This window comes from Stegodyphus dumicola, chromosome 10 (assembly GCF_044657685.1).
Source record: "Stegodyphus dumicola isolate Sdum_Otavi_A_Nest chromosome 10, ASM4465768v1".
Taxonomy (NCBI): domain Eukaryota; kingdom Metazoa; phylum Arthropoda; class Arachnida; order Araneae; family Eresidae; genus Stegodyphus; species Stegodyphus dumicola.
The window spans coordinates 158,338,527-158,363,067 of NC_140777.1; the positions used below are offsets into that span (position 1 = coordinate 158,338,527).

Below are 24,541 nucleotides of genomic sequence, written 5' to 3' on the forward strand. Positions count from 1 at the left end.
CTTACTGAAAATAACTACCCCACCTTAATAGCAGGTGATTTAAATGCTAAACATTCCTCTTGGAACTGTAGAGTCACAAATAGAAATGGAGAAAATTTAAGCAACTTCATCCACAATAGTAACATCAATCTCATTGCTCCCAATCACCCAACGCACTATACGCACAACGGACTAGGGGATATTTTAGATATAGTTTTGATGAAAAACCTTCCTAATATTCCTAATCTTGATGTTCTCCCAGAACTTTCGTCTGACCATCTCCCTATAGTCTTCAACTTCTATGGATTTTATCCCCCTCTCCCTAAAGCTCATACAAAAGTTAATTGGTATATGGTTACCGAACAGCTAAATTCTGTTAACAGCAGAGCCACACTTCGTTACGACTGCGATATTGAGCTGGAAATCACCAGATTAAACTCCAAAATTCAAAACGCTATCAATAATGCTACCTATACAGTCAAGAATAAAAATCCCTATGACATTCCAGAAGAAATTAAATCCCTTATACAAGAAAGAAATAGACTTAGAAAAAGATGGCATATTACTCACAATCCTACTGAAAAACGTCATATTAATTATTTAAACAGAAAAATAAAAGAAGACATCGCCACCCATCGATCAAATTCGTGGGATAATTTCCTAGAAAACATGGATCTTTACCCAAACTCTGTTTGGAAAGTAGCTAAATCACTCAGAAATCTTTCACCCAATCAAATTCACCCCCTGTATCACATGGGCAAAATTCACCACTCCGAAGACTCCATAGCTGAAATTCATGCAAAAGAATTAGAAAACATTTTTAAACAACATGAAAATAAAAATTCTGATCACGAAAAAGATATTAATTACTCTGTCAATAGCATCCTCAACAGTCCCAGCATTAATTTTTTTATGCCTGCATCTCCAAACGAAGTTCAGCAAATTATTAAAAAATTAAAGAAGCGCAAAGCTAAAGGATATGACATGATTTCTAATGAAGCGTTGCAAGCTTTACCTAGAAGATGCATAGTCTTAATTACAAATATTTTTAATGCTTGTATTAGACTCAGCTACTTTCCATCGCAGTGGAAACATTCGATCATTGTTACAATCCCGAAACCAGGAAAAGATCCAAAGCTAGCAAATAATTACAGACCCATCAGTCTTCTGCCAGCGCTTGGAAAAGTTTTCGAACGAGTACTTAGTGCTCGGCTCACCAATCATCTAGAACGCCTTAATCTAATAGACAAGCATCAATTTGGATTCCGCAAAGGCCACAATACCACACATCAAATATTAAATTTAGTTGAATTTATTGCCCAAGAATTTACAAAAAAGAACGGAGTAGCGGCATGCTTCCTCGATTTCGAAAAAGCTTTCGATCGAGTGTGGCATGCTGGCTTACTTCATAAGCTATCTAACTTCCTTTTACCAAACAGCTTTATTAAGCTTATGCATTCTTATTTTAAACATCGTACTTTTCAAGTGCGCTGTGGTGAAGCAATCTCTTCAAAAAAAGTGATTTACAGTGGAGTAGCTCAAGGCAGTGTTTTAGGACCGAAGCTTTTTACAATATTCATAAATGATATGCCTCTACCTTTTCATTCTAATATACTCAAATATGCCGACGACACAGTCATCCTCACCAGTTCACGAAGTCCAAATAATGCTTTAGAGAAACTTCAGCTCCAAGTCAACATTATTAACAAATTTTGTCAAGACTGGAAAATCAAACTAAATACTGATAAATGCTGCGTAGTTCTCTTTCGCAGATACAGAAAAAATATCCCAGTGAATATAAATATCCGACTCAATAACCAAGATATTCCTGTTGCCAACTCCTATAAATATTTAGGTGTCTATATTGACAAAACCCTAAATTTCAAAGATCATATTCAATATGTTACAAATAAGGCTAACGCTGCTTTCATTGCTCTCTACTCATTAATTGGAAGAAACTCTAAGTTAAGCCTCCGTACCAAGAAAAATATCTACATCTCACTTATTCGACCAATAATCCTCTATGCAGTTCCAGCCTGGGCTACTGCCCGAAAAATAGGCAGACAAAAATTAAATGTACTCCAAAACAAAATCTTACGTAGCATAGTGAACGCACCCTGGTTCGTGCGAAATTCTCAAATTCACAAAGACCTGGATATCAATCCAATTCACGACCAAACCCTAATTTCTGCACACAACTTCTTTGAAGATATGAGAAATTCTCCCTATGAAGCTATTAAATCGCTTACAGACTATGACCCTACTATTGAGAACGTAGTGAAAAGACCTCGAACGATCCACCACAATTCTAAGTGGTGGTAGTGTATATAATGTATATAAAAAAAAAAAAAAAAAAAATTTACTATTCTTTTGCAGTTACTATTCAAGAAAGATGAACTTTGCAAAATTAGGACTTTATTTTTCATCGATGAATTCTTCGTTTTACTACTTATTTAACTAAGATGTTTACTTTTTATTTTTAATATTTCGTATCGTGTGTTTTAAAATCAAAGTTCGTGGTAACACCAAGTGCTTACTCTCACTCATTAGCCCTAGTGAGCTACATGACCTCATTTTCACCTTTTACAGTTTCCTATTCATTTAATGATTATATCGCAAGTTTAGAAGATTTTCAAGTGTTTCAAAAGACATAAGACTCTTAAATTCACAAATAGATGTTGCTTTTACTATGTTCGAACTTTATTTATTGCCAAAAACTACAAAAACTTCATTTTTCGAACTCTGACTCCTTGACCAAACTAAATGCCGGACGCTGATCACGTGCTCCTGCTCTTCTTGACTCGCGCAGAAGCTTAGAATTTCATTTCGCTTCTCGCCACCATTTACGTATATAATCACCCATGCTATGCCATGATATGCAACTTAGCAAAACTTATTTTATGAGTTCTCTCATTTATTGATCTCGCCTTCGGGCGCGGTGTATTTTAAATACACCTCTTAAATTTTTAACTTTATGGCCTATGGTAAAATGATAATATACTGGTAAGAGCTCCTAGTAGCTAAAGCCAGCAGTAAAGATATGATCCAAGAAGTACGAGGAGAACGCTTACGAGATGGATGCTAAAATAAACTTACCACTTTATATTCCAAAATTTGTCTCATTCCTGTTACCCCGGCTGCACAAAACAAATAATGTATGAGAAATTACATTTCAGAAAGCCGGTAGGATTCCACCTTCAAAGGGATTATCTAAAAAAGAAAATACCCCAAGGATTATACGGATAAAATGTTACGCACTTTAGATGAATTTGCCGCTGTGCGACTTCTATGTTTCTACATTTTTCTGTAGGCGTTCTTGCTTCAAGAAAATCATCGTTCTGTTACCTGTATTCTGGTATACTGCAGATTATTTTACGTCCAGAGAAGCATCCTTCTGCCCCCTGTGATGTGTGATTTGTGTTTCCATCGAAAGTTCGTCGTTCATCAAATGTGCTCTTACCGTTGACCTACTTTTGAGGATGGAAATCTTTCCCTACGTCTACGCCGTTCTGTGTTGCTCTCGAGAGCTTTGTGCTTGTGTGGTGATTGATCGTGTTTTGCAAAAATCTAATCAAGAGTGCACAAAAATGTGTATTTTCGTGTCGATTTCATCACTCGTATTCTCGTCACAATAAGTCAAACAGAAGCAATTAGTAAAAAGATTGGCGATGCAAATGATATTATTACTATTGAGTTATAATTACTGATTTAATAATAGTGTTTTTATTTTGAAAATTTTAAAAAGTATTATTTTGGTATAAATAAATGTATTTTAAATTTGGTATTTAAAGGATGTATTTTGGTTTTAATATCGTTTTGGGAAAATTTAAAGAGTATTATTTTTGAGTTAGTTTTATTTATGAAAGTATTATTAGTTTTATTTATGAAAGTATTATTAAAAGAATAATGGCTAATGAAAACATCTCTGATCCTGATGATTCATTAAGGGCAGCTAGCGCTGAACCTGAAACAAGTATAATTCCCCGCGCAGAATGATATGGATATAAATTCATGGCTTGAGTACTTTAACAAAACTCATTTAGATAAAGATGAAACGTGGAAGCTTAATAATGTAGCTCGATATCTAAAAGGTAATGCACTTAGCGTATATGTCAAAAACTGCCATAAAATTACTAAATATGTGGAATTAGTCCAAATTTTAAAGGAAAATTTTTTCGACCCCACTTTAACTACGTTTGGTGATTTTGCCAATTACAAGTACAATCACAAAGAGGACATAACGCAATATTTTCGCAAAAAAATTAGATATTGGTAAAAAATTAAATCTAACTCATGAAATGATCTTGGAGGGTCTGACGGATGGCCTTCCTACAGAATTAAAATCCTTAATGACGATCAACACACCCTCTGACCCCATCTCTTGGCTTACTCATGTCCATAAGCTTATTAAGATTAGCGAAAATCAACAAATCAAAAGTGCACCTCCCAGAATTGTTACTCCGATTGAGAACAGTCCCCAAGATTTCAGTCGATTTAATAGAAGTAGAATTTCAGCTACTGTGAGACAAGATTCTCCTAGACCCAACAATTTCCAACGTTTTCAGAGACCAAGTAATTTTTATAATCGGTTCAGTGGTCCAGGATTTACAAGCCATCATAATTATAATTCTCAAAATAGATTGCCATTGCCACCCAGTCCCTGTAGACTTTGCACCCGGAACGGAATCCCAAATGCTTTTCACTGGTTTCAGGTTTGTCCTTTCAGAAGGGGGAGATCTGATACACCTAATGTTACGCCCCTTGCAATAGAACCAACCCCAGAAACCCCTCACAGTAGTTGACTATTAAAGGTGTCGGAATATTTGCCCAATAAGAAACGTCTAGAGTGTGTTGTAGACAGTGGTGCCACCATATCAATAATTTCTTCCAAAACAGCTAGACAATTACGTTTAAAAGTACAAAGAGTTAGATCATTTTCAGTAACCCAAACTAAAGGAAAAATAATCTTCAACAAAATATGTTGTATACAAATGAAAATTGGGCGGATTAGTAAACAAATTACCTTGTTTGTTCTTGATAATAATTTGAATTATGTAATTTTAGGACTTTATGAATGCAAATTATTTGAGTTGAGTATTGATTGTACTAATTTAAAAATTAAACAGAGAGCTATTGTACTTAATGATGACTGCCATTTTGACAGCCGACCCATATCTCTACACCTCCAACTTCAAGGTGGTACAACAAATGTTTATCCATGTGTTAATAATAATGATGATGATGTAAGAAATTTTCCAACCTGTAAATCTCGGACTACAAATCCAAAGGAATTAGTTTCTCAGTCTAACATTTATGTGAAAAATGCTGTTTCTAATATTGTCGATAACAAAGAGTATAACTTGGAAAAATTGTTAAATGATTATTCGTCTGTGTTTTCTAAAAATAAGTATGGTGTAGGAAAAATTAATATTGAACCTCAACGAATTAATTTAAATTCTGATTTGCCTGTATCATTAAGACCTTATAGAACATCCCCTATGGAAGAAGAGGAAATTAAGACCCAAATTGAGCAATTATTACAAGCAGGTATAATTAAAGAAAGTTGTAGCCCATATTCATCCCCCGTAACTTTAGTACTTAAATGTGAGGAAGGTAAGAAAACTAGATTATGTATAGATTATCGAAAGTTGAATTCCCTGGCTAAAACAGATGCAAACCCTCTTCCTCGCATTGACACTTTGTTAGACAAATTAAGTAAAGCAAAAGTATTTTCTACAATTGATTTGAGATCTGGTTTCTGGCATATCCCGATTCACCCTGCAGATACTGAGAAATTAGCTTTTTGCACGAATTTTGGATTATTCGAATGGTTAAGACTCCCTTTTGGTTTCAAAAATGCTCCTGCAATTTTTAACAGAACAATTAGACGAATATTAACAAAAAATAAAATTAATTTCGCTTGCAGTTACTTTGATGATATCATCGTTTACTCTTCCTCTGAGAAGGAACATTTAGAACATTTAAAAATTTTATTTGAGGTGTTTAAAGAGGAGCATATTAAATTGAATCGAAACAAATGTGTGTTCGCCCGAGATCAGATCACATTTCTTGGCTATGAAATAAAAAATGGTAGAATAATTCTCGATAACCATAATATAGAAGTTATTAAGAAACTTAAAAACCCCAGTAACACCAAAGAGTTACAAAGAGTTTTGGGAAGTGTGAATGTGTATCATAGATTCATTCCGAATTATGCAACTATTAGAGCTCCATTAAACAGACTCTTGAAAAAAGATGTCAAGTGGGAATGGGATGACCAATGTCAAAAAGCTTTCGACGAAATGAAAAGAATACTGATTTCCAAACCTGTTTTACAATTGTATGATTCCAGTAGGCCATGTCATATTTTTGTTGACGCTTCTCAAACTGCTGTTGGAGCTGTTTTGAAACAACCAGATGAAAATGATGTCCTTCACCCTGTATCATATCATTCCCGAACTTTAAGAAATTATGAGAAAAATTATACGATTACTGAGTTAGAATGTTTGGCCATAGTAGATGCCCTAGACAAATTCTATTACTATCTGCATGGACAAAAATTTGTTATACATACGGACCATGCGGCCCTCGTTTGGCTCAAAAATGTTAAAAATTTAAAAGGTAGACTCTTCCGTTGGTCACTCAAACTAAGTATGTTCAATTATGAAGTAAAGTATCAGAAGGGCTCTACCAATATTGAAGCTGACATGCTTTCTAGACATCCTGTTTCACAGCACCTCCAACATTATGTACATTTACTTGATAGAAATGAAATAATCCAACAACAAAAAACTGATAATGTCTGCGGAAAAAATTAGCAAGAGATAAATGATATGATGGTAATTAAGAAAAAGAATTTTTATAAAATTGTAGTACCTAAATCTTTAAGATTAAAATTGTTGAATAAAACCCATGAAAATTTTGGTCACCCGGGAGTTCAAATTATGCTTAACTTAATCACCCCTCAATATTATTGACCTCATATTAGCGAAGATATCGGAAATTTTGTTAAACATTGTCATACTTGTCAACTTAATAAAAAGAAAAAACAGAAAAAATTTGGTCTTATGCAAGACGTACCCCCAACCGACAAACCTTTCGAATGTCTCTCTATTGACACTGTGGGAGGATTTAATTATTATAATTCTACAAAAAAGTATTTTCATATAGTTATTGACCATGCAACAAGATATGTCTGGGCTTTTCCCTCTAAAAGTGTAACTTCAAAAACCTATGCCAATTGTCTAAAACAAATATTTCAAATACAAGTCCCCGAAAAAATTCTGAGTGACAGGACTGCAAGCCTTTTCAGATGGGGGGGATAATCTGTGATAATATTTTTAAAACAATTGATTAAATTAAATTCTATTAATATTGCTTAATAATGTGTTGGCGATTCTCTACCTAAATTGCATCCCTGTTCCTAAATTTTGGCGAAATCCTTTCTTTAGTATAAAATATATTAACCTGTTGGCGCCCGCCAAATCGCCAAACTCATAAATCTGTCATATTACATAAAGTACTTAAGAACACTCCTGATGAGAAGATAGCGTCACCTCGTGATTTCAATTAATATCGCTGATTGGAGGAGCTTCGTGACGTACACATATGTATAAATTGGGCTTCTGCTCAAGGTACGAGGAGAACGCTTACGAGATGAATGCTAAAATAAACCTACCACTTTATATTCCAAAATTTGTCTCATTCCTGTTGCCCCGGCTGCACAAAACAAATAATGTATGAGAAATTACATTTCATATATATATATCAGTTTTGAATAATAAAATTGATAGATTAATGGCATACACAAAACTGATACATAATCAACCTATCAAATATTGGATTTGTAGCGCACCTAAAATAAATTTCTTGTCTAAATAAATATTAGCAAATCATCTTAGTTAGCAGAATGGTTTTAACTATCAAATGTACCATTTTAGGTCAACAGTTCTCTGATTTAATTTAGACAATTCTCTTTATTAAATCTAAAAATTGGATTTCTTAAGGGGTTTTAAATTCACACTAATATTATTGCAATATATTGCCGTAGTAAGCTTTCCATTTTTAGTCATTGAAGTTATTTAACTATTTATGGTTATTTACTACTAATATTATTGCAATATATTGCCGTATTAAGCTTTCCTTTTTTAGTCATTGAAGTTATTTAACTATTTATGGTTTATTATTTATGGTTATTTTAAGTTTATTTAACTTTCTTACAAATTCCATATTTTAAAACTAGAAACGTTTAAATATTTATTCTGTTTTCCAGTTACTCTACATAATATACTTTGGCATACATTTAATTAATAAATTGATAATTATGAGCGTCTGCAAAATTTTCATAATTAACAAAAAAAAAAAAAAATCGAACTTCCTTATATTCATACCTTGGGATTTTCAGTTCCCTTTTAATCCATTCCTTTTTCACTTATTGTTGCACTGTATTCGAGTTTTATATGTATGTTATCATAATAATTAAAATTTATTTACAATTTATACGTCAGAGTTCTAAACGCCATACTAATGTTGTTATAATAGATTTCACGCTAAGCTTTTTTTAAAAATTTAACTATTAATTTGTGCAAACATTTACATGATTACTTTAATTAACAAAAAATATTTCTAGCACACTTTGATACGGAATAACCTTTTGCATGCCAGTGAGCTATACTAAATTTTCCAGTTTAGTTCAGACATCATGACTATTATTGATGTCATTTTATAAAAAATACAATTGGTATGCTTTATAATTATTTAATTTATCATATTATTATAATATTCCTTGCTGTAATATTGTAATTAATGAAAAATGTTTGTAATGCTAATATGTATGTTTTACTAATACCTTTTAATATTTTCTTTGTTAGCTCTCGCATTTATTACTGTTATTCAAGTAATTAGCCTGTTTGTTAAATATTCTTTACTTGTTCTTGTGATTGTGATATGTAATTTTATTTCTTTATTTTTATTTGCCTCTTGGCTACAATTGACTTCGAAAAGTAAAACTGTAACCCTGTAGGCAACGGGGGGGGGGGAGAAATTTTGTTACGCGCTGTTGGACAATACCAGGTCGAGGGGGGATTTTCATTGGCGCAGTTGGAGTACACCGGTTTTTGGATATAACTGAGTTACGTGATGTATTTTGGCTTGTTGAAATTTTTTTAGTTATCGCTAATTCTAATTTTTGTTCAAGAAACAATTCCTTTTCACTATTCGATATCGACATTAGTGTCATCATAATCTTCGATAACTGTAGCGAATTCTTCTGAATAAGGATAGGTTGGAGGGCAAAAAATTTTAAGGAAATTTACGATAAACTTGATCAAATTTTATTTCGTTAGTCTATTTTCTTCTCTTTCATTTTCATTTTTAAAATCATTATAATTATGTCAATACAGCAAAAACATTTTCTATTTCGGTATGTCTTTCTTCTGTGTGATTTTTCAATGTAATATATAATTCTTCAGATAGTGATGTGTGCTGTTCTTTCAGTGACTCCAACATGAAATTTATTGTTGCATTAGCTGTTAATAAATTAGAATCTTTCTGACATAATGCCACCACAGACAGTTTTATTGGAAGTAGAGCTGATACAGTTCTGGATATTAAATCGAATTCACTTCGGAAAAATTAATTTGCAGGTTTAAGTCGATTATTGCTGTTTGGATTGGATTTTTCAGTTTCAAAATCGTTTCATCTTTAGGAGTAAACTGTTCAAACATATATTTTTGTAATAAGGCATTTTTTGTAGCGGAACGTGTAAACATCTCAACAATTTTTTGAACTTTATTAATAATTATAGGAAGCAACTATTGATGAGTTAATATTTCATCCTCATTAGCAATATCTTCTTCAACAATTACATTTTCATTATCTTCATTGTCAGTATCACTCTCACTCTCATTCTCTTCAAAGTCGGAATCAGAAGTTTCTATATCCGCAGTATTTGGGTTCTTATTTTTTGGTATAATACATCTATTACTCCTAATTGAATTCCATGAACATAGCACAAATTCTGATTTACGCCAATCAACTTTCCAACTTTTTTCATAACCGTTGCTCCCTCAGTCGTTATGGATACAATATCTTTTTTCATGGATAATCCATGTTTACCTAATTTAAGCACTTTCACACATTTTTCGGCTGGCATACTTCCCGAGACATGCGTAAGTCCTATATTCCAATTTTTTTCCCTGAATGAATATTTATATTTAAATAGCGTCCATTTCTAACACTTGTCCATTCATCAAATGTAAGACTAAATGTTTCACATTTTACTTTTAATTGTATTAACGTGTGATTCAAAGAATTGCGAATACCGTTACTGTAATTTATAACAGTTCTTATAGTGTTAATCGATGTTGGTATATCTTTTAAACCTCTGGCGGATAGTGATTTTTTTAATTCAGCAGAAGTGCAAAACACCCGAAATGGCAAACCATCTAATGCTGTCATTTTACTTATAATTTCATCCAAATTATCTTTTTTTTCTTTTCAAAATAATCTAAAATCTCTAATGGCTTGAGCTTAGAAACTGTGCTTAAATTTGTATCTTCATCGTATCACAAAATTGTACAAATGGCTCAAAATACCGATATTCGGTATCCCGGTATACCGGTATTGCAATCCCTATATATTACAGTACAAGTGAAAAAATTGAAATTTTCATTCACGCATGTGTCGGATTTGCGCAATGCTTATGGGGTCCCACAAAATTTTCGTAAATATTATGGAGTCCTGGGGTCGCGAAATAAATCTCAGTTATAAAAAGGGGTTCGACTGAAAAAAGTTTAAGAAGCCTTAGTGTAAAAAACGCCTGCATTTTCGAAATTATTGGAGTGAACGTAGCAAGTCCATTACTACTGAAAGAAAGAAGGTGTGGATCCTAATTTTAACCCGTGCAGTTTATAGGGCAGTCAGTACATTTAGAACTTCTCTATCAACAGACAATTGCTTATTGTCACTTAGAAGATTCATAGCTCATCGCGGTCGCCCTTTAGTGATATGCTCAGACAACGCAAATAACTTTACCGGAGCTGAAAATTTATTAAAATATGTCGATCTGGATGAAAGATCGAAAATGTCTATTTCTCATATTACTTGGAGATTCATTCCTCTAGGAGCCCCTGGTGCGGTGGCTTTTGAAAGAGGTTGACTGGCCTTCTAAAACGAATTCTGAAGAACGTTTTAGGACGAGTATCTCTAAACTATCAAGAAATGAATACCGTTCTATGTGACTGTGAAAGCCAACTAAATGCTGGACCTCTAACCTATATCAGTGAAGATCCAGAATACTTAAACCCATTAACACCTGATCTAATTTTGAAAGAAAATAGCCTAAGTAATACGACTGATTTTGATCAGATAAAGACTATTAGCAAAAAAAAAAAAAAAAAAAAGATTAGTTTACAGAAAACAGTTGATATTCGATATTCGAGTTAGGTTTCGAAATGAATGCTTGGGACAATTGCACCAAAGAACTATAGCTCGAAACAGAGTTTATGTCCCTAACGTTGGAGATATCGTATTAATATGGACTGATAACCTCAAAAGACTATATTTGCCTTTAGGAAGAATATTATCGATTTACACCAGCAAAGATGGAGTAGCTACAACCGCCACAATTAAAACTAAAGCTGGACTTGTGATTAGACCCATCAAAAGGCTGTGTCCTTTAGAACTGGATAGTGAGAACCATGCCGCCAATGTGGAGAATATTATGTTAGAAGGAGAATCTCCTGTACACCAAGAGAATCCCGATTACTAACTTGTTACAACAAGGACTGGACATGTTGTGCAACCTCCCTCAAGATATGGACAAAAAGGTGTTGAGTTCCGGATCAATGTTCCCGAAACTCAAAAGGTTGAGGGTGTTAAAAAGAGCTTAAAATTTCGCGCATAATTATCGTTTGTGAGAAGCACACTGCAATTCATCGCTACTTCAACAACGCGCTTAGAACGAGCGGCGAAAAAGGATGTATTCTATGACATGTAAAACATGTATTCTAAGACAGACAAAATTTGAAATTGTAAATTTAATGTTATTTAAAATATATTGTAGTGTTCGTCTACTCGTGGCCTATTTATTGAGTTTCGCTATTTTTTTAAGGTTGAGTCAACATCGGAGGTACAGTCACGCCGGGAAGAAAAGGTAGGCTGAATTTTGATATTTCATTTGAAATAAAAACCTTTAAAGAAAATAAAAAATTATTAATTTATTAACAGGCTGTTTTTAATTTATTATTTGAAAGAGAGATATCTTATATTTTATTATACGTATATGTATTATATATACTTTTGGTGCGGCCGATTGCAACCAAAAAACGAGGTGCACTACTACATGTTATAGCAGTCCTACATACTAAATTTCAACTTTCTGAGGCTACTCGTTTTTGAGTTATGCGAGATATATACTAGGTACATACGTACTTACAGACGTCACGAAAAGAATCTCTTCTGAATCAACTGTATAAGCCGTTTAGGGGGGGGAGTAAGAGTCCTTTATTCTGTTCTTACGTATAGATGTCACGTAAAAGCATCGTTAAATTGCATTCGATAGCGGTCAAAATTGATATTTTCGTTCAAATATGATACCCGGAATTTTTCGTGATTACTATACTTCCTTTACTGCCTACAAGAAAATAAAAAAAAAAAAAGTTAAAATGGCACTTCAATTTAAACTGACTGCTAAAACTATATTCAAAAGAAAAGATATGGAAACTAAAAAGTGCATTTATTTAAGAGATAAATAAAAACACACATACTTTTCAATGCAGTAGAACATTTAAAAGGCTATCAAATTTAATTTTTTAAGTTCGTTATTAACTTTTTTCCTATCTTGAAAAAAAGAAATTCTGCTGATTCTGTATCTCATTTCCTACAATAGTTTTAGACATTATATATATATATATATATATAGATATATATATATAGTTTTAGACATTATATATATATATATATATATATATATATATATATATACATACATAAAGAAACTTAATAAGAGGCAAAAATAAAAAGCAAATTTTTTAAACCTGTCTTGCTCTATAGCTGCAGTATTGAAGTAAATAAGTTTAAAGCATCTAAAGTTAAATGTAAATTGGAGTCAAAGCAAGGCGATTCCTCAACAATATTAATAACTGCATCCTTGTAAAGGGGTTAAACATAAAATCAAAACACTTCAAAATAAAAATGATTATAGGAGTACAAACTCGAAAACTAAAAAGGGGAGATATGTACAAGATAATAAAAATATAAAAATTAATCTCCCTTTATTGAAACTTTAATTCGTCAGGAGACAATGAATTAAAGCTTCATAAAAGTTGATTAATATGCTTATGCTTCGAAAACGTGTTTCGTTCTCCCAATAAATTTGAGATCCAAAACCGAAAAAAGAAAAAAAAATTATATTGCATAAAAACTCATAAGAACCGAAAAACGTGAATCTCAAATATACCAGGAGTTTCCCTATACGCCTTCGAAACACTTAGAAAAAAACACAAAACATAACATTGTTTCAAACTGACTACAAAAAAAAAAAAACCCAAAACATTACATATTGTAAAATGATTATTCGGGAAAAAAAAATCGTCTAAAAATCATTATATGCAAATCTGTAATTCAAAATCAAATATAAAGATAGATCACAATATAAGTATACTTTAAACCAGCGTATCTTAAACTGTGGGTCGCGATCCCCAGGGGGTCGTAGGACATGCAGCAGCGGGTCGCCAAAATATTTAGCAGTTTTGATACTTCTTTAACTTATTATAATAATTTTACAATTACCAAATATTTTTACACAATGTATCTGAAAATAGATAAAGATAAGGAATACAGACAAAGAAAAAAGGAAAACGTTTCGACGCATTCTTTTTGTAATAGAAACGTCCATTTTATTGGCTTTGCACGTGGCGCTGTCATTTCGTCTGTTACTTATTTAAAATTTTCCCATCGTTTTATGTCTTAAAATTAGAAAGTAAAGTTAATGACCTAAAACTGCAATAATATATTACAGTACAAGTGAAAAAAATTGACAGTTTCACACACGCGTGTATCGGATTTGCGCAGTGCTTTATGGGGTCCCACAAAATTTTCGTTAAATATTATGGGGTCCTGGGGGTCGCGAAAGAATCAGTGATAAAAAAAGGTCGCGATTGAAAAAAGTCTAAGAAACCCTGCTTTAAACCAAATAGTCATTTAAACAATATTCTAAAAATGGGCGGTCCCCGATTATATTAAACTATATATATATATATATATATATGTATGTATATCCACCATCCCCTTACCCGGCCTTTATTTTCGCAATCCTTGGTTGTAGACATATACTTCCATTTACAGAAGTGTTTTAAATGACGAAATATTATTCCTATTCAAATTTCCAATTTCAAATTTAAAAAAAAAAGATTAATTTTGGACAAATAACGAAATCTAACTTTAATGTGGTCACCTGATTTCTATACTTATATTTGGGAAAATTTTATACTTATGAAAAACAAAATATGTAGAAGAAGTTTGACTCCTGTGCAACAAACTTGACCGAGATATTTTGTTTCAAAATTTGCAGTTTTTGATATCATTTTCAACTCACCTTGAGGGATCAGTTAAGTTAAAATATTTTGAGGAAATAAATTTAAATGAAGCGTAGCAAAAAATGTATATTTAAATAGGTATACAAGGAATTTATGTGTTGTCCGCATGAAATTTTTTAATTACTCTTCTCCCACTGTTAAAATATTTTAAATAGTAAGTAGTCCACGTAAAAGTAATGTACGTTTAAGAGGCCTGAATGAATGCAATAATAATAGCCGCAAAATTCTGACTAATTCAGGCGTGAGTTTGAATGATTGCTAAGATACATGCAAGTAGCTCGTGCGTTTTACCTTCACTGAGCAATCTGTTCAATAGAAAATCTGGGAAATGTGTTTCACATTACTTAATTAAAAAGCAAAGAAGAAAGACTCATTTGCATATGTTTTTACAAAAATGGATAAGTCTGTTATGGTTAACTGGCAACGCAAATTAAAATCTGTATTTGCTCTCCATCATAAATATTCATATGATTCATCTATTCTACTAATAAAAAAGTTCAGAGATAAGGTAGGAATAGTTTCTGCACTTTAGAAGTTAATGGAAATATTTCTTTAATTTGCAATATATGGTGATAATGAATGAACAAGAGTTTGCTTAATATTGATTTCTCATATTGAATGACACATTTCTATATTAGATTCTCGATTACTTTCTGTAATTTTTTAAGTAAATGATAAAATTCTTTATCATTTTTCAAAAAATAGCTTATTTCTGACTAAATATATAATATAAAAATATGAAAGTTTTAAAAATGATTATTAATAATTGTAACAATTATATTTTTAAAATCTTAACCTTAGTATGACGCTTAATATATGTATTCCTAATTTCTTCGTCCCTTAGAAAACTTAAACCAAAAGTTAAAAATATGCCTCGGGAAGTAGTAAAGGATGCAATGGAGCAAAATGATTTTTCTGGTCTCGGCTGTTTTGACACTGCTATTAATGAAATGATTACTGCGTTACCATCGTTCGATATTTACGATGGAAACTATGGCAATGTGAATGTTACAACATCAAATAAAGAAAACGAAAATACAGATATGGAAATGACGGTACGTTAATATCGTTTTTTTTTAACTGTTGTTAATAAAAAGTATATTTTTGCAAACTCTAATGGCCATTTATATGGGTTTTAATCTAATAAGTAAGCAAAAAAAAAAAAAAAAAAAATCGGTAGTGTTCTGCTATCAGGGGACCGGATTCAGAAATGTATGTATGTATGAATGTAAGCGTTTATATATGCATGTATATATACTTTATATGTACCTGCATATGCATCTGTGTATACACACACAAACACACCATATGCACATATATACATACACATGTGTTTTCATACATACATTTCGGAATCCGGTCCCGATAACAGAAGACTACCTAAAAATCTCACAATTTTCAAATTCACGGGTTCTAAAATAAAAATTTCCTGGATTATGTTTTGCCTCTTCTTATACGAAACGCTGAAGAATAAACGCTAACGTTAAAAAGTGCGATTCCAGAAAGAAAAGGGCAAAAGAAGACATATTTATTAAGCCATATTCATAAATTTATTATTTATTTAGCCATATTTATCAAGAAGTGAGTGCTTTAGTAAGCGACGTTGGCTGAAATGTGCATTAACCCATACCCTTGTTGTTACTTCACGTAATATGATGTGTATGTGGGTGAGTCTGGCCACCTATTTTCTGTCTGCTGTGTTACTTAATTAAGCAATATAGTAAGTTATATTTCGGAAGAAACTTTAAAATATCCAGATAACCTTTCCGACAGCAACAGTTGATGGAAAGGTCCGTCATGTTTTTCAAATGTCATGGTCTTCTCTTTTCACGGTCTGGCGCGAGCCTCGCCAATGGTGAGGGTTAAAGCACCGCGGCACTTAATGTGATCTCGGTTAATGTTATTCGTATATTGTTATCGAATTTCCGTGATCCTGCCCATTTGCATTCAGAAAAATGGAAAATACATCGCATTTTGTAATCAAAAGTCGATTAAATGTAATAATGAATTTTTTAAACTGAAATAATGTCGCCAGGTCGAAATATAGAAACTGCCAAATGATAAAAACGTGTCGCCAAGTAAAGAGTTAAGTTGCCAAGCATCTTGGACTTAAGCCAATCATATATAAAAGAACCATTTTTCCAAGTTTTATGAAGATCGACTGAACGAATCACTTTAACTCTTTCGCATCGAGAGACGACCAAATCTGTTTTCAACAAACATCGAAAACGCCCGTGTTTACGAATTTGTCTTGGAATAGTTTTCCTTTCCCCCTGCGGTTTCATCCATTGTGTGCAGTTTCACCTTAGGGCCGTATTGCACCTGTGAACGTCAATAGCTTTCCGTATTTCTCCTTTATTTGCTTCAAAGAATGATTGACATGTCTTTTAACAACTCGCGAAACCAATGAGCCATACACTAACGTGGAGGGGAAAGAACTAGGTAGAAAATAAACGAGGCGTTGGGGCGGTTTTGACAATTAAAATTGTAATAATTTTTCACTATATAATTCATATGCACTTTCTCCTCTCCTTTTCTTAATTCAAAACGGCCTATTTGTTAATCTTATATAGCAACTGAGCCTATACATAAGTTATAAAGTTTTTGAAATATATACCACAGATGTTTTGGTAATTTAAATAATTTTTTTTAGAAAATTCAAGTAGGTGTACGATCTTCAAATCGATTAATTATTGATTCATTAATGTAAGGATATTTTTATGTGAATTATTTATCAGTGAGCTTATTTCCATGTGAGCATACTTCTGTGTGAGCTTTTTTCCGTGTGAGTATATTTCTAAGTGAGTATTTTTCCATGTGAACTTTTTTCTTATATGGGCATATTTCAGTGTGGACTTTTTTCCTGTGAGCATTTATACCTGTGAGCATATTCCTGTGGGCTTTTCCCTAGAACCTTAACTGCTATGCTTCCCCAGATAACAATTCCGAAGGAGAATAAATCCGATAGCCTTTCACCCTTCTTTTTCTACAGCCAACCTTTCAAGGGGACTTTCGGCTCACCACGGATTTTGAGTGTCCCCTTGTCGCGCAGCCAGTATACAAATATACTTACAAATATCCATGCCATTTCCAGGATACGAACATTCAGGAATTTGCAGTCGCCTCTCGAGTTAAATACACTGACTACCAATAAGTATTTGGACACCTATGCAAATGACGAAATCTGTGGTCCTAAGGTACGTCCCGGACTCCGCCGGTATATATCGTGTAGGAAACAGCATCGGCTTTAGTAGCATGCAACATACCTCGCAGTTCGGAGCTCTCTGATTTCGAGAAAGGTATAATTATCAGGTATCACAAATGTGGCCTATCCTTAAGGGACATATCTAGCAATCTGAAGTACCCAAAATCGACAGTGGCCTATGTGATTAAGAAGTGGAAGGTGAGCGGTGGTTGTCGGAATGTTCCCCGAGTCGGAGAGACCAACAAAACTGGGAGATAGAGACCAACGAGTGCTGTCCAGAGAAATTCGGAAGAACCACACCCAACCGATGGCCCTCATCCGCGAGGAGTTTCAACAAGCATCCGGGAGTATTGTTTCAATGAATACCATCCTTAAGGCAGCACATCTGCTTGGTTTTCATGGTCGTGCTGCTACCCATAAGCCTCTGATCACAAAGTCACACCGCGCTGCTCGGTTAATGTGGTGCAAAGCACATTGAAATTGGACCGTAGAGATCAGTGGAAACGGGTTCTTTGGAGTGGCGAATCAAGGTTCACCCTTTACCGGATGGTAGGGTCTGGGTCTGGGTCTGGCGCCTATCTGGAGAACGTCTCCTGTCAGAATGCATTGTGCCAACAGTCAAGTTCGGCGGAGGTGGAATTACGGTCTGGGGTTGTTTCTCCTGGTATGGGCTGGGACCCTTGGTCCCCATTCATGGTAAGCTCAACTCCGATGCCTACTGCACTATTTTGGATGACAATGTGCTTCCTACGTTGTGGCAGTTTTACGGGTTGGACCTCTGTTACTTTCAGGACGACAATGCCAGTTGTCATGTTTCGACGTTAACCAAGGCTTGGTATGGGGCCAATGGAATTCATCGAATGGACTGGCCTGCCCAGAGTCCAGACCTGAACCCTATCGAGAATCTCTGGGACGAATTGCATTGCCGAATTCAGGGGTGCACTACCCGTGCAAAATCGGTGAAGGAACTTCTATGTCTTCTCCAAGCCGAGTGGAAGAAAATACCACTAGCTGTCATACAAAGACTTGTGGAAAGTATGCCCCGGAGGGTCCACGCTATAATTACCTCTCTTGGAGGCTCTACCAACTATTGATTTTGAATAAAGTTAGTTTTTCTTTTTTATCACAGGTTTCCAAATATTATTGGTAGTCAGTGTAGTTCCTGTATGGCGGGCTAATCACTGTGCGATCATATATTGAATGTGCCCAATTTGACGGCAAAGCTGGTGAATGTCCAGACCATGGTAAACAGTAGCACATCGTGCCTATCTGTAAGTATAGTGGAACCTCGGATCACGAGCATCTTAATTTACTAACAATTCGGTTTACAAAAATTAAATATCTGAACAAAAAACGCCTAGGATGACGAACGTTGTCACGAGTTACGAACACTAAAGTCCACAACATATGATTTTCAAAGATATTTTGAACCTTACGCCACACAATATATGTTCAGGGACTTCTGGAAACATCATTTTAATGTTTTCCGTTAACTCTCATAACAAAATCTAGCAGTAGATGACGAATTCCGCATGGAGGAAATTAAGGCGAGACTGGATTGCAGACAGAAACTTTAAGCGTTTTGAACTCTAAAAAAGTTTTTGTAATCTGTGGTTTTGAATGAAACAGAAGCCAAATGAATCTCAAGCAGAGTCGAGTGATGCTTAGAAAGACAAAGAAAAGATAAAAGAAGATGCGTTCTTAAGACATTACCTGATGTTTTCATCGAAATTACTGTCTTTAGAACATCCAAATAATAACATCTTCATCATTTTCCTCTTATGCTACTCGTCTCCTTCATACGTTCAGTAAAATTAAATTTTAAGTTTTCGTTTGTCTTATCTGTTTGATATTGTGTTAAACTTTTTGTTTTATATTTACCAATTTCTACTGCTTTCGTGTTATGGAACTTGAGCACAAAGTTTAACTAAGCAATCATCTGTGGTCCACGAAGAATTAATCCACTTTACACTGATTCCCATTACATTTGATTGATTACATTTACATTGATCATATTTCGGTTACGCACATTTCGACATTTCAAGTTTCAATAGCGAATAAATTCATGAGCCGAGGTTTCACTGTATTGTTAGATTTTGCGTGAAGTATGTAATCACACATTGCTCTGTTTGGTAAATATGTAATCACACATTGCTCCATTTAGTAAATTACTGCATGTATAACTTAAAGATAAGCTACCATCACAAGAATCCAATATCTTTGCTTGTTAATCATAATCTTGCTGATACGCGAAAGAAGCAAATACTAGTGTGTAATTATCTGCCACCATATATCACAATATCAAGAATAGGACTTTTATGGCACTACATCACCAATGACTCGAATTCGTCCATCGTGATAAATGCACCCAGAAGATGATGTGATGCCATTCGATGATCCATCCTCAACGTTCTTAACACCATGTAGTTATAGGCAACTGCAGCAAAGGCACGGAATTTCTTAGCAAAGATGATTCCACTATCAAAAACAGCGTCTTATGATACACGTGAAAACCGGTTATTGGGCAGAGGGTACTTGATATGGCTACCCGAATCACTTCGAACCTTATAAATTAGATATTTGTTCATCACTGTTGTTTAATTTTATCCAAGATATTATTAATAGCCTCGCTATAAAGTTGCTTGCTCTATCTATAATATATAATAAATGTGATTTATCCCTGAAATATATATATATATATACAGGGTGATTATAATTAAAGTTCAAGTTTCAAAACGCTATAAAAAAAGAACCACTGATGAAAATGATGTGAAATTTGAAAGGAATGTTATTGAAAAAGGCGGAAAGCATATGGCAGAAGAAAAATTTTAGTTTCAAAAGTTAGCAACAGATGGCGCTGTAAGCGGCAGAATCACGACGAGAAACGAGAAATGATTCGTAAAACAATGGCTAAGGTGGAAGTTACACATTAAAACGCATTGACAAATTAGAATTGTTGAATAATTTTATTTGCATGACTGTACATATCACATCGAAAGGGACAAATCGGTTTCAAGAGTTTTGCGGCGACATACCGCATAAGAACCATTCATCAAAGAAGTTCGGAACTGTCGCGAGACTGGCGCAAAACATGTTCAATATGGTGTCCACCGTTGTGTGCAACAAGTTGAAAGTGACAAACAGCATGTTCCACAACGGATCGCAGTGTCTCCGGGGTGATGTTCAGAATGTGTTGCGAAATGCGTGCCTTTAATTCCGCTAAATTTTCAATTGGAGCACGGAACACAACATCCTTCAGATACTCCCACAGCCAGAAATCACACGGAGTAAGATCAGGCGATCGGGATGGCCAGGATGTACGGAAATGACGGCTGATAATTCGAGCATTTCCGAAATGGCGCCTCAGCAGCTGTTTCACGGGATGTGCAATGTGCGGAGGAGCGCCATCTTGCATAAAAATGATTTCATCCACACATCCATGCTGTTGCAGACCTGGAATCACGTGGTTGCACAAAAGAGACGCATACCTCTGACCAGTGACGGTTGCGGGAACAGGACCGGAAGCACCCGTTTGCTCGAAAAAATATGGTTGTAGGATGAATGATGCCGTAAAGCCACACCATACCGTGACCCTTTCAGGAAGAAGTGGTACGGGGTGCGTTGCCAGTGGATTTTCTGTTGCCCATATTCGACAATTCTGGGTATTCACGTATCCTGTCAGATGGAAATGGGCTTCATCTGTCCACAAAATTTTCCACGGCCATTCATTATCCACTTCCATGCGAGCCAGGAATTCTAACGCAAACGTCTCCCTAGCTGTCAGGTCAGACGGAAGCAACTCCTGCACATGGCCAATTTTGTACGGATAGCATTGCAGAATGTTTCGCACAATTTTCAGCACTGTGCTCATAGGCCTGTCCAATGTTCGGACAATTCCTCGTGCACTGCACGGTTGCACACCACCGGCCGACCCCTCCTGTAATGCTGTGGCCACTTCTTCAACTACCGTCGAATGCACTCGTTTTCTCCCTCTACCAGATTGCATATCAAACGAACTTGTCGTTTCGAATTTTTGCATCATTTTCTTTAGACCTACGACACTCATTGGACCAACGCCTTCTTTTATACCCTTCAGTGTCCTGAATTTTTGCAGAGCTACTCTTGACAATCATCATTCTTGTAATACAGCTTTACCAGCAGAGCGCGGTCCTGCAGTGAAACACCCATGGTGAACGTCTGAGACGCGAAATGAGGAACAGCCTGGTACTTGGTGGCTTTATAACACTGAAATTTAACTAACATTTTAATTTAAGTCTTCTTTCGCTTGCAGCGCCATCTGTTGCTAACTTTTGAAACTAAATTTTTTCTTCTGCCATACTCTTTCCGCCTTCTTCAATAACATTCCTTTCAAATTTGACGTCATTTTCATGAGTGGTTCTTTTTTTTATAGCGGTTTGAAACTTAAACTTTAATTATATTAATTTAAATATATATGTATATTAATTTAAATGCTAAAAAATTACGCATTTTTGCCACTTCCTTGTACGAAGTAAAAAGGAAGTATTGTAATCGCGAAAAGTTTCAGGCATCATATTTCAACGCAAATATCCATTTTGACCACTATCGGATGCAATTTAACGATGTTTTTGCGTGACATCTGTACGTAAAGACCGAATAAAAGACTCTTTTCCTCCAAAAAAAAAAAAATATATAAAGCTGCTTTAAAATGAATTCTGAAGAGAATTTTTCGTCGCGTCTGTACGAACGTATGTACGTACGTATCTCGCATAACTCAAAAACGAGTAGCCTCAGAACGTTGAAATTTTGTATATAGGACTGCTATAACATGTAGATGTGCACCTCGTATTTTGGTTGCAATCGGCCGCACCAAACGTATATAAATATATTTATATATATATCCACTGTGTTACCCAGCTCAGTGATCTCAGTTTCTTTACTCTAATATGTTTGTAAATTGTGCATTTTTTGCTTTAAAAATGTTTGAATTATGTTATTCTTATCTTCCGTTTAAGGTTTTTAAGCCTTTAGTAAATCTGTGAGCAATATTTGTAGAATTATCAACAATTTAAAAGCTGTTTAAGTGCGGTTAAGCCTAATTTTTAAATAACATGGCGGACATGCTTGTTTACATTTGAAACAGCAGAATAGTTGCCTGTCTAGAGAGACTAAGTTTCGCAACAACAAAGATAACGTATTCATTTATTATTGCGAAACTAGCGTCTACATCCCAAAACGGCAGCCTATGAGAGAGGCAATTCTATTATTTTCATCGGGGAGTAGGGGAGTTAGAATGGTTTTCTGAGGAATGCAACGGCAGTGGACTATATGTTTGCTTACATTTGGAAGCTCAAAAAATTGCTAAACTGGATTGCCTTAGTTTCTACGGTTACTTACAGGGAAATATTAGGCAGTTTTTTCGGTTTGCTGATAGAGGGAAGTAGAAAATTTTCCTTTATAATCCGCTTTTATCTATTTAAACTTCAGAAGATTTAAGATGAAGAGAATATATTTAACACAACAGAACGCAATCTTAAGACATGTAAATCTTTTAAAAGACAACAGCAAATTTTTAAACATTACTGTAAAAAATATCTTCTCTTTTAATTATAATAAATAATGAAATAATGCATGGATGAGTTGTTAATTATATGATAACTATGCATTTATAAAAAGTTTTTAGTGATGAACTATAAATAATATTTTTAATTATCGATGTATTGTTTTTTTAAAAGATTTACAAGTCTTAAGCTTGGTTCTGTTGTGTTAAATATATTCACTTCATCTTAAATCTTCTGAAGTTTAAATAGATAAACGCGGATTTATAAAGGTAAATTATCTATTTGCCATCTATCAACAAACCAAAAAAACTGCCTAATATTTCCCTGAAAGTAACCGCAGAAACTAAGGCAATCCACCTTTGCAATTTTCTGAACTTCCTAATGTAAGCAAACATCGCGCACTGCCGCTGGCGTTCCTCAGAAAACCATTCTAAATTCCCTACTCCCCGATGAAAATAATAGAATCGCCTATCTCATAGGCTGCCGTTTTGGGATGTAGACGCTAGTTTATTGCGAATTAAATCATGCTTAATCCATTCTGGAATTTATTCGAGGAAATAAGTGTTTAAGATTTACTTTACGTACTTTACGTAATTTTTAATATAATATAGATATTTTGAGTTTTTATGTATTTTAGATGTATTTTTTATTTATTTATGTATTTTTTTTATTTATTTTATGTATTTTTATTATCTTGTAGAGAAGTGAGGAATGAATTACTTGATTGAGAAATACTGAATCGTCTGTGATAAACTGTTTCTTCCTTTCTTTTCTTTTCTTTTTTCTTTTCTTTCTTTTTTTTTTTTTTTTTTTTTTTTTTTTGTTTAATTTTTTTTATACAGCGTTTTAGATTTATTATAATATTTGAATAGAACATGTGACAACTATTAGATAATTCTTCAGATGATGTAAATTTTGTGCATTCTGAGTTATATAATGAATGAAATGTAATGCTGTTAAGAGAACTTAGCGTAGCTCCAGATTGTCACTATGGTAAATAAATATAGTAACAAAATAGTATAGCATAGTATGGTAAACAAATATTTTAAAGAGAGCATTTATTTTATTGTGGTTTATGACGCTATCGACGAAGTAGATTTTATTCAATCCAATAAGTTTAAATTAAATGCAAGAAAAAATGCATATAATTTAATATTCTGTACAAGGAAGTCATGTGGTGTACACATAAGATTTTTTTTTTCTTAAATTTCTATGTGAGG

At 34.0% G+C, this 24,541-nt stretch overlaps 1 protein-coding gene and 1 long non-coding RNA gene across 2 annotated transcripts in view; one reads left to right on the plus strand and one right to left on the minus strand.

Annotated features, from left to right (window-relative positions):
* LOC118182515 (uncharacterized) overlaps window positions 1-24,541 on the minus strand; it is a 118,716-nt gene that overhangs the window by 19,616 nt on the left and 74,559 nt on the right. The window lies entirely within an intron of this gene.
* LOC118182499 (uncharacterized) overlaps window positions 14,952-24,541 on the plus strand; it is a 32,066-nt gene continuing 22,476 nt past the window's right edge. The window contains exons 1-2 of the mRNA XM_035351862.2: window positions 14,952-15,084; window positions 15,421-15,631. Coding sequence (XP_035207753.1) covers window positions 15,446-15,631 — 186 coding nt within the window. The 5' untranslated portion in view covers window positions 14,952-15,084; window positions 15,421-15,445. The remainder of the gene's footprint in view (window positions 15,085-15,420; window positions 15,632-24,541) is intronic.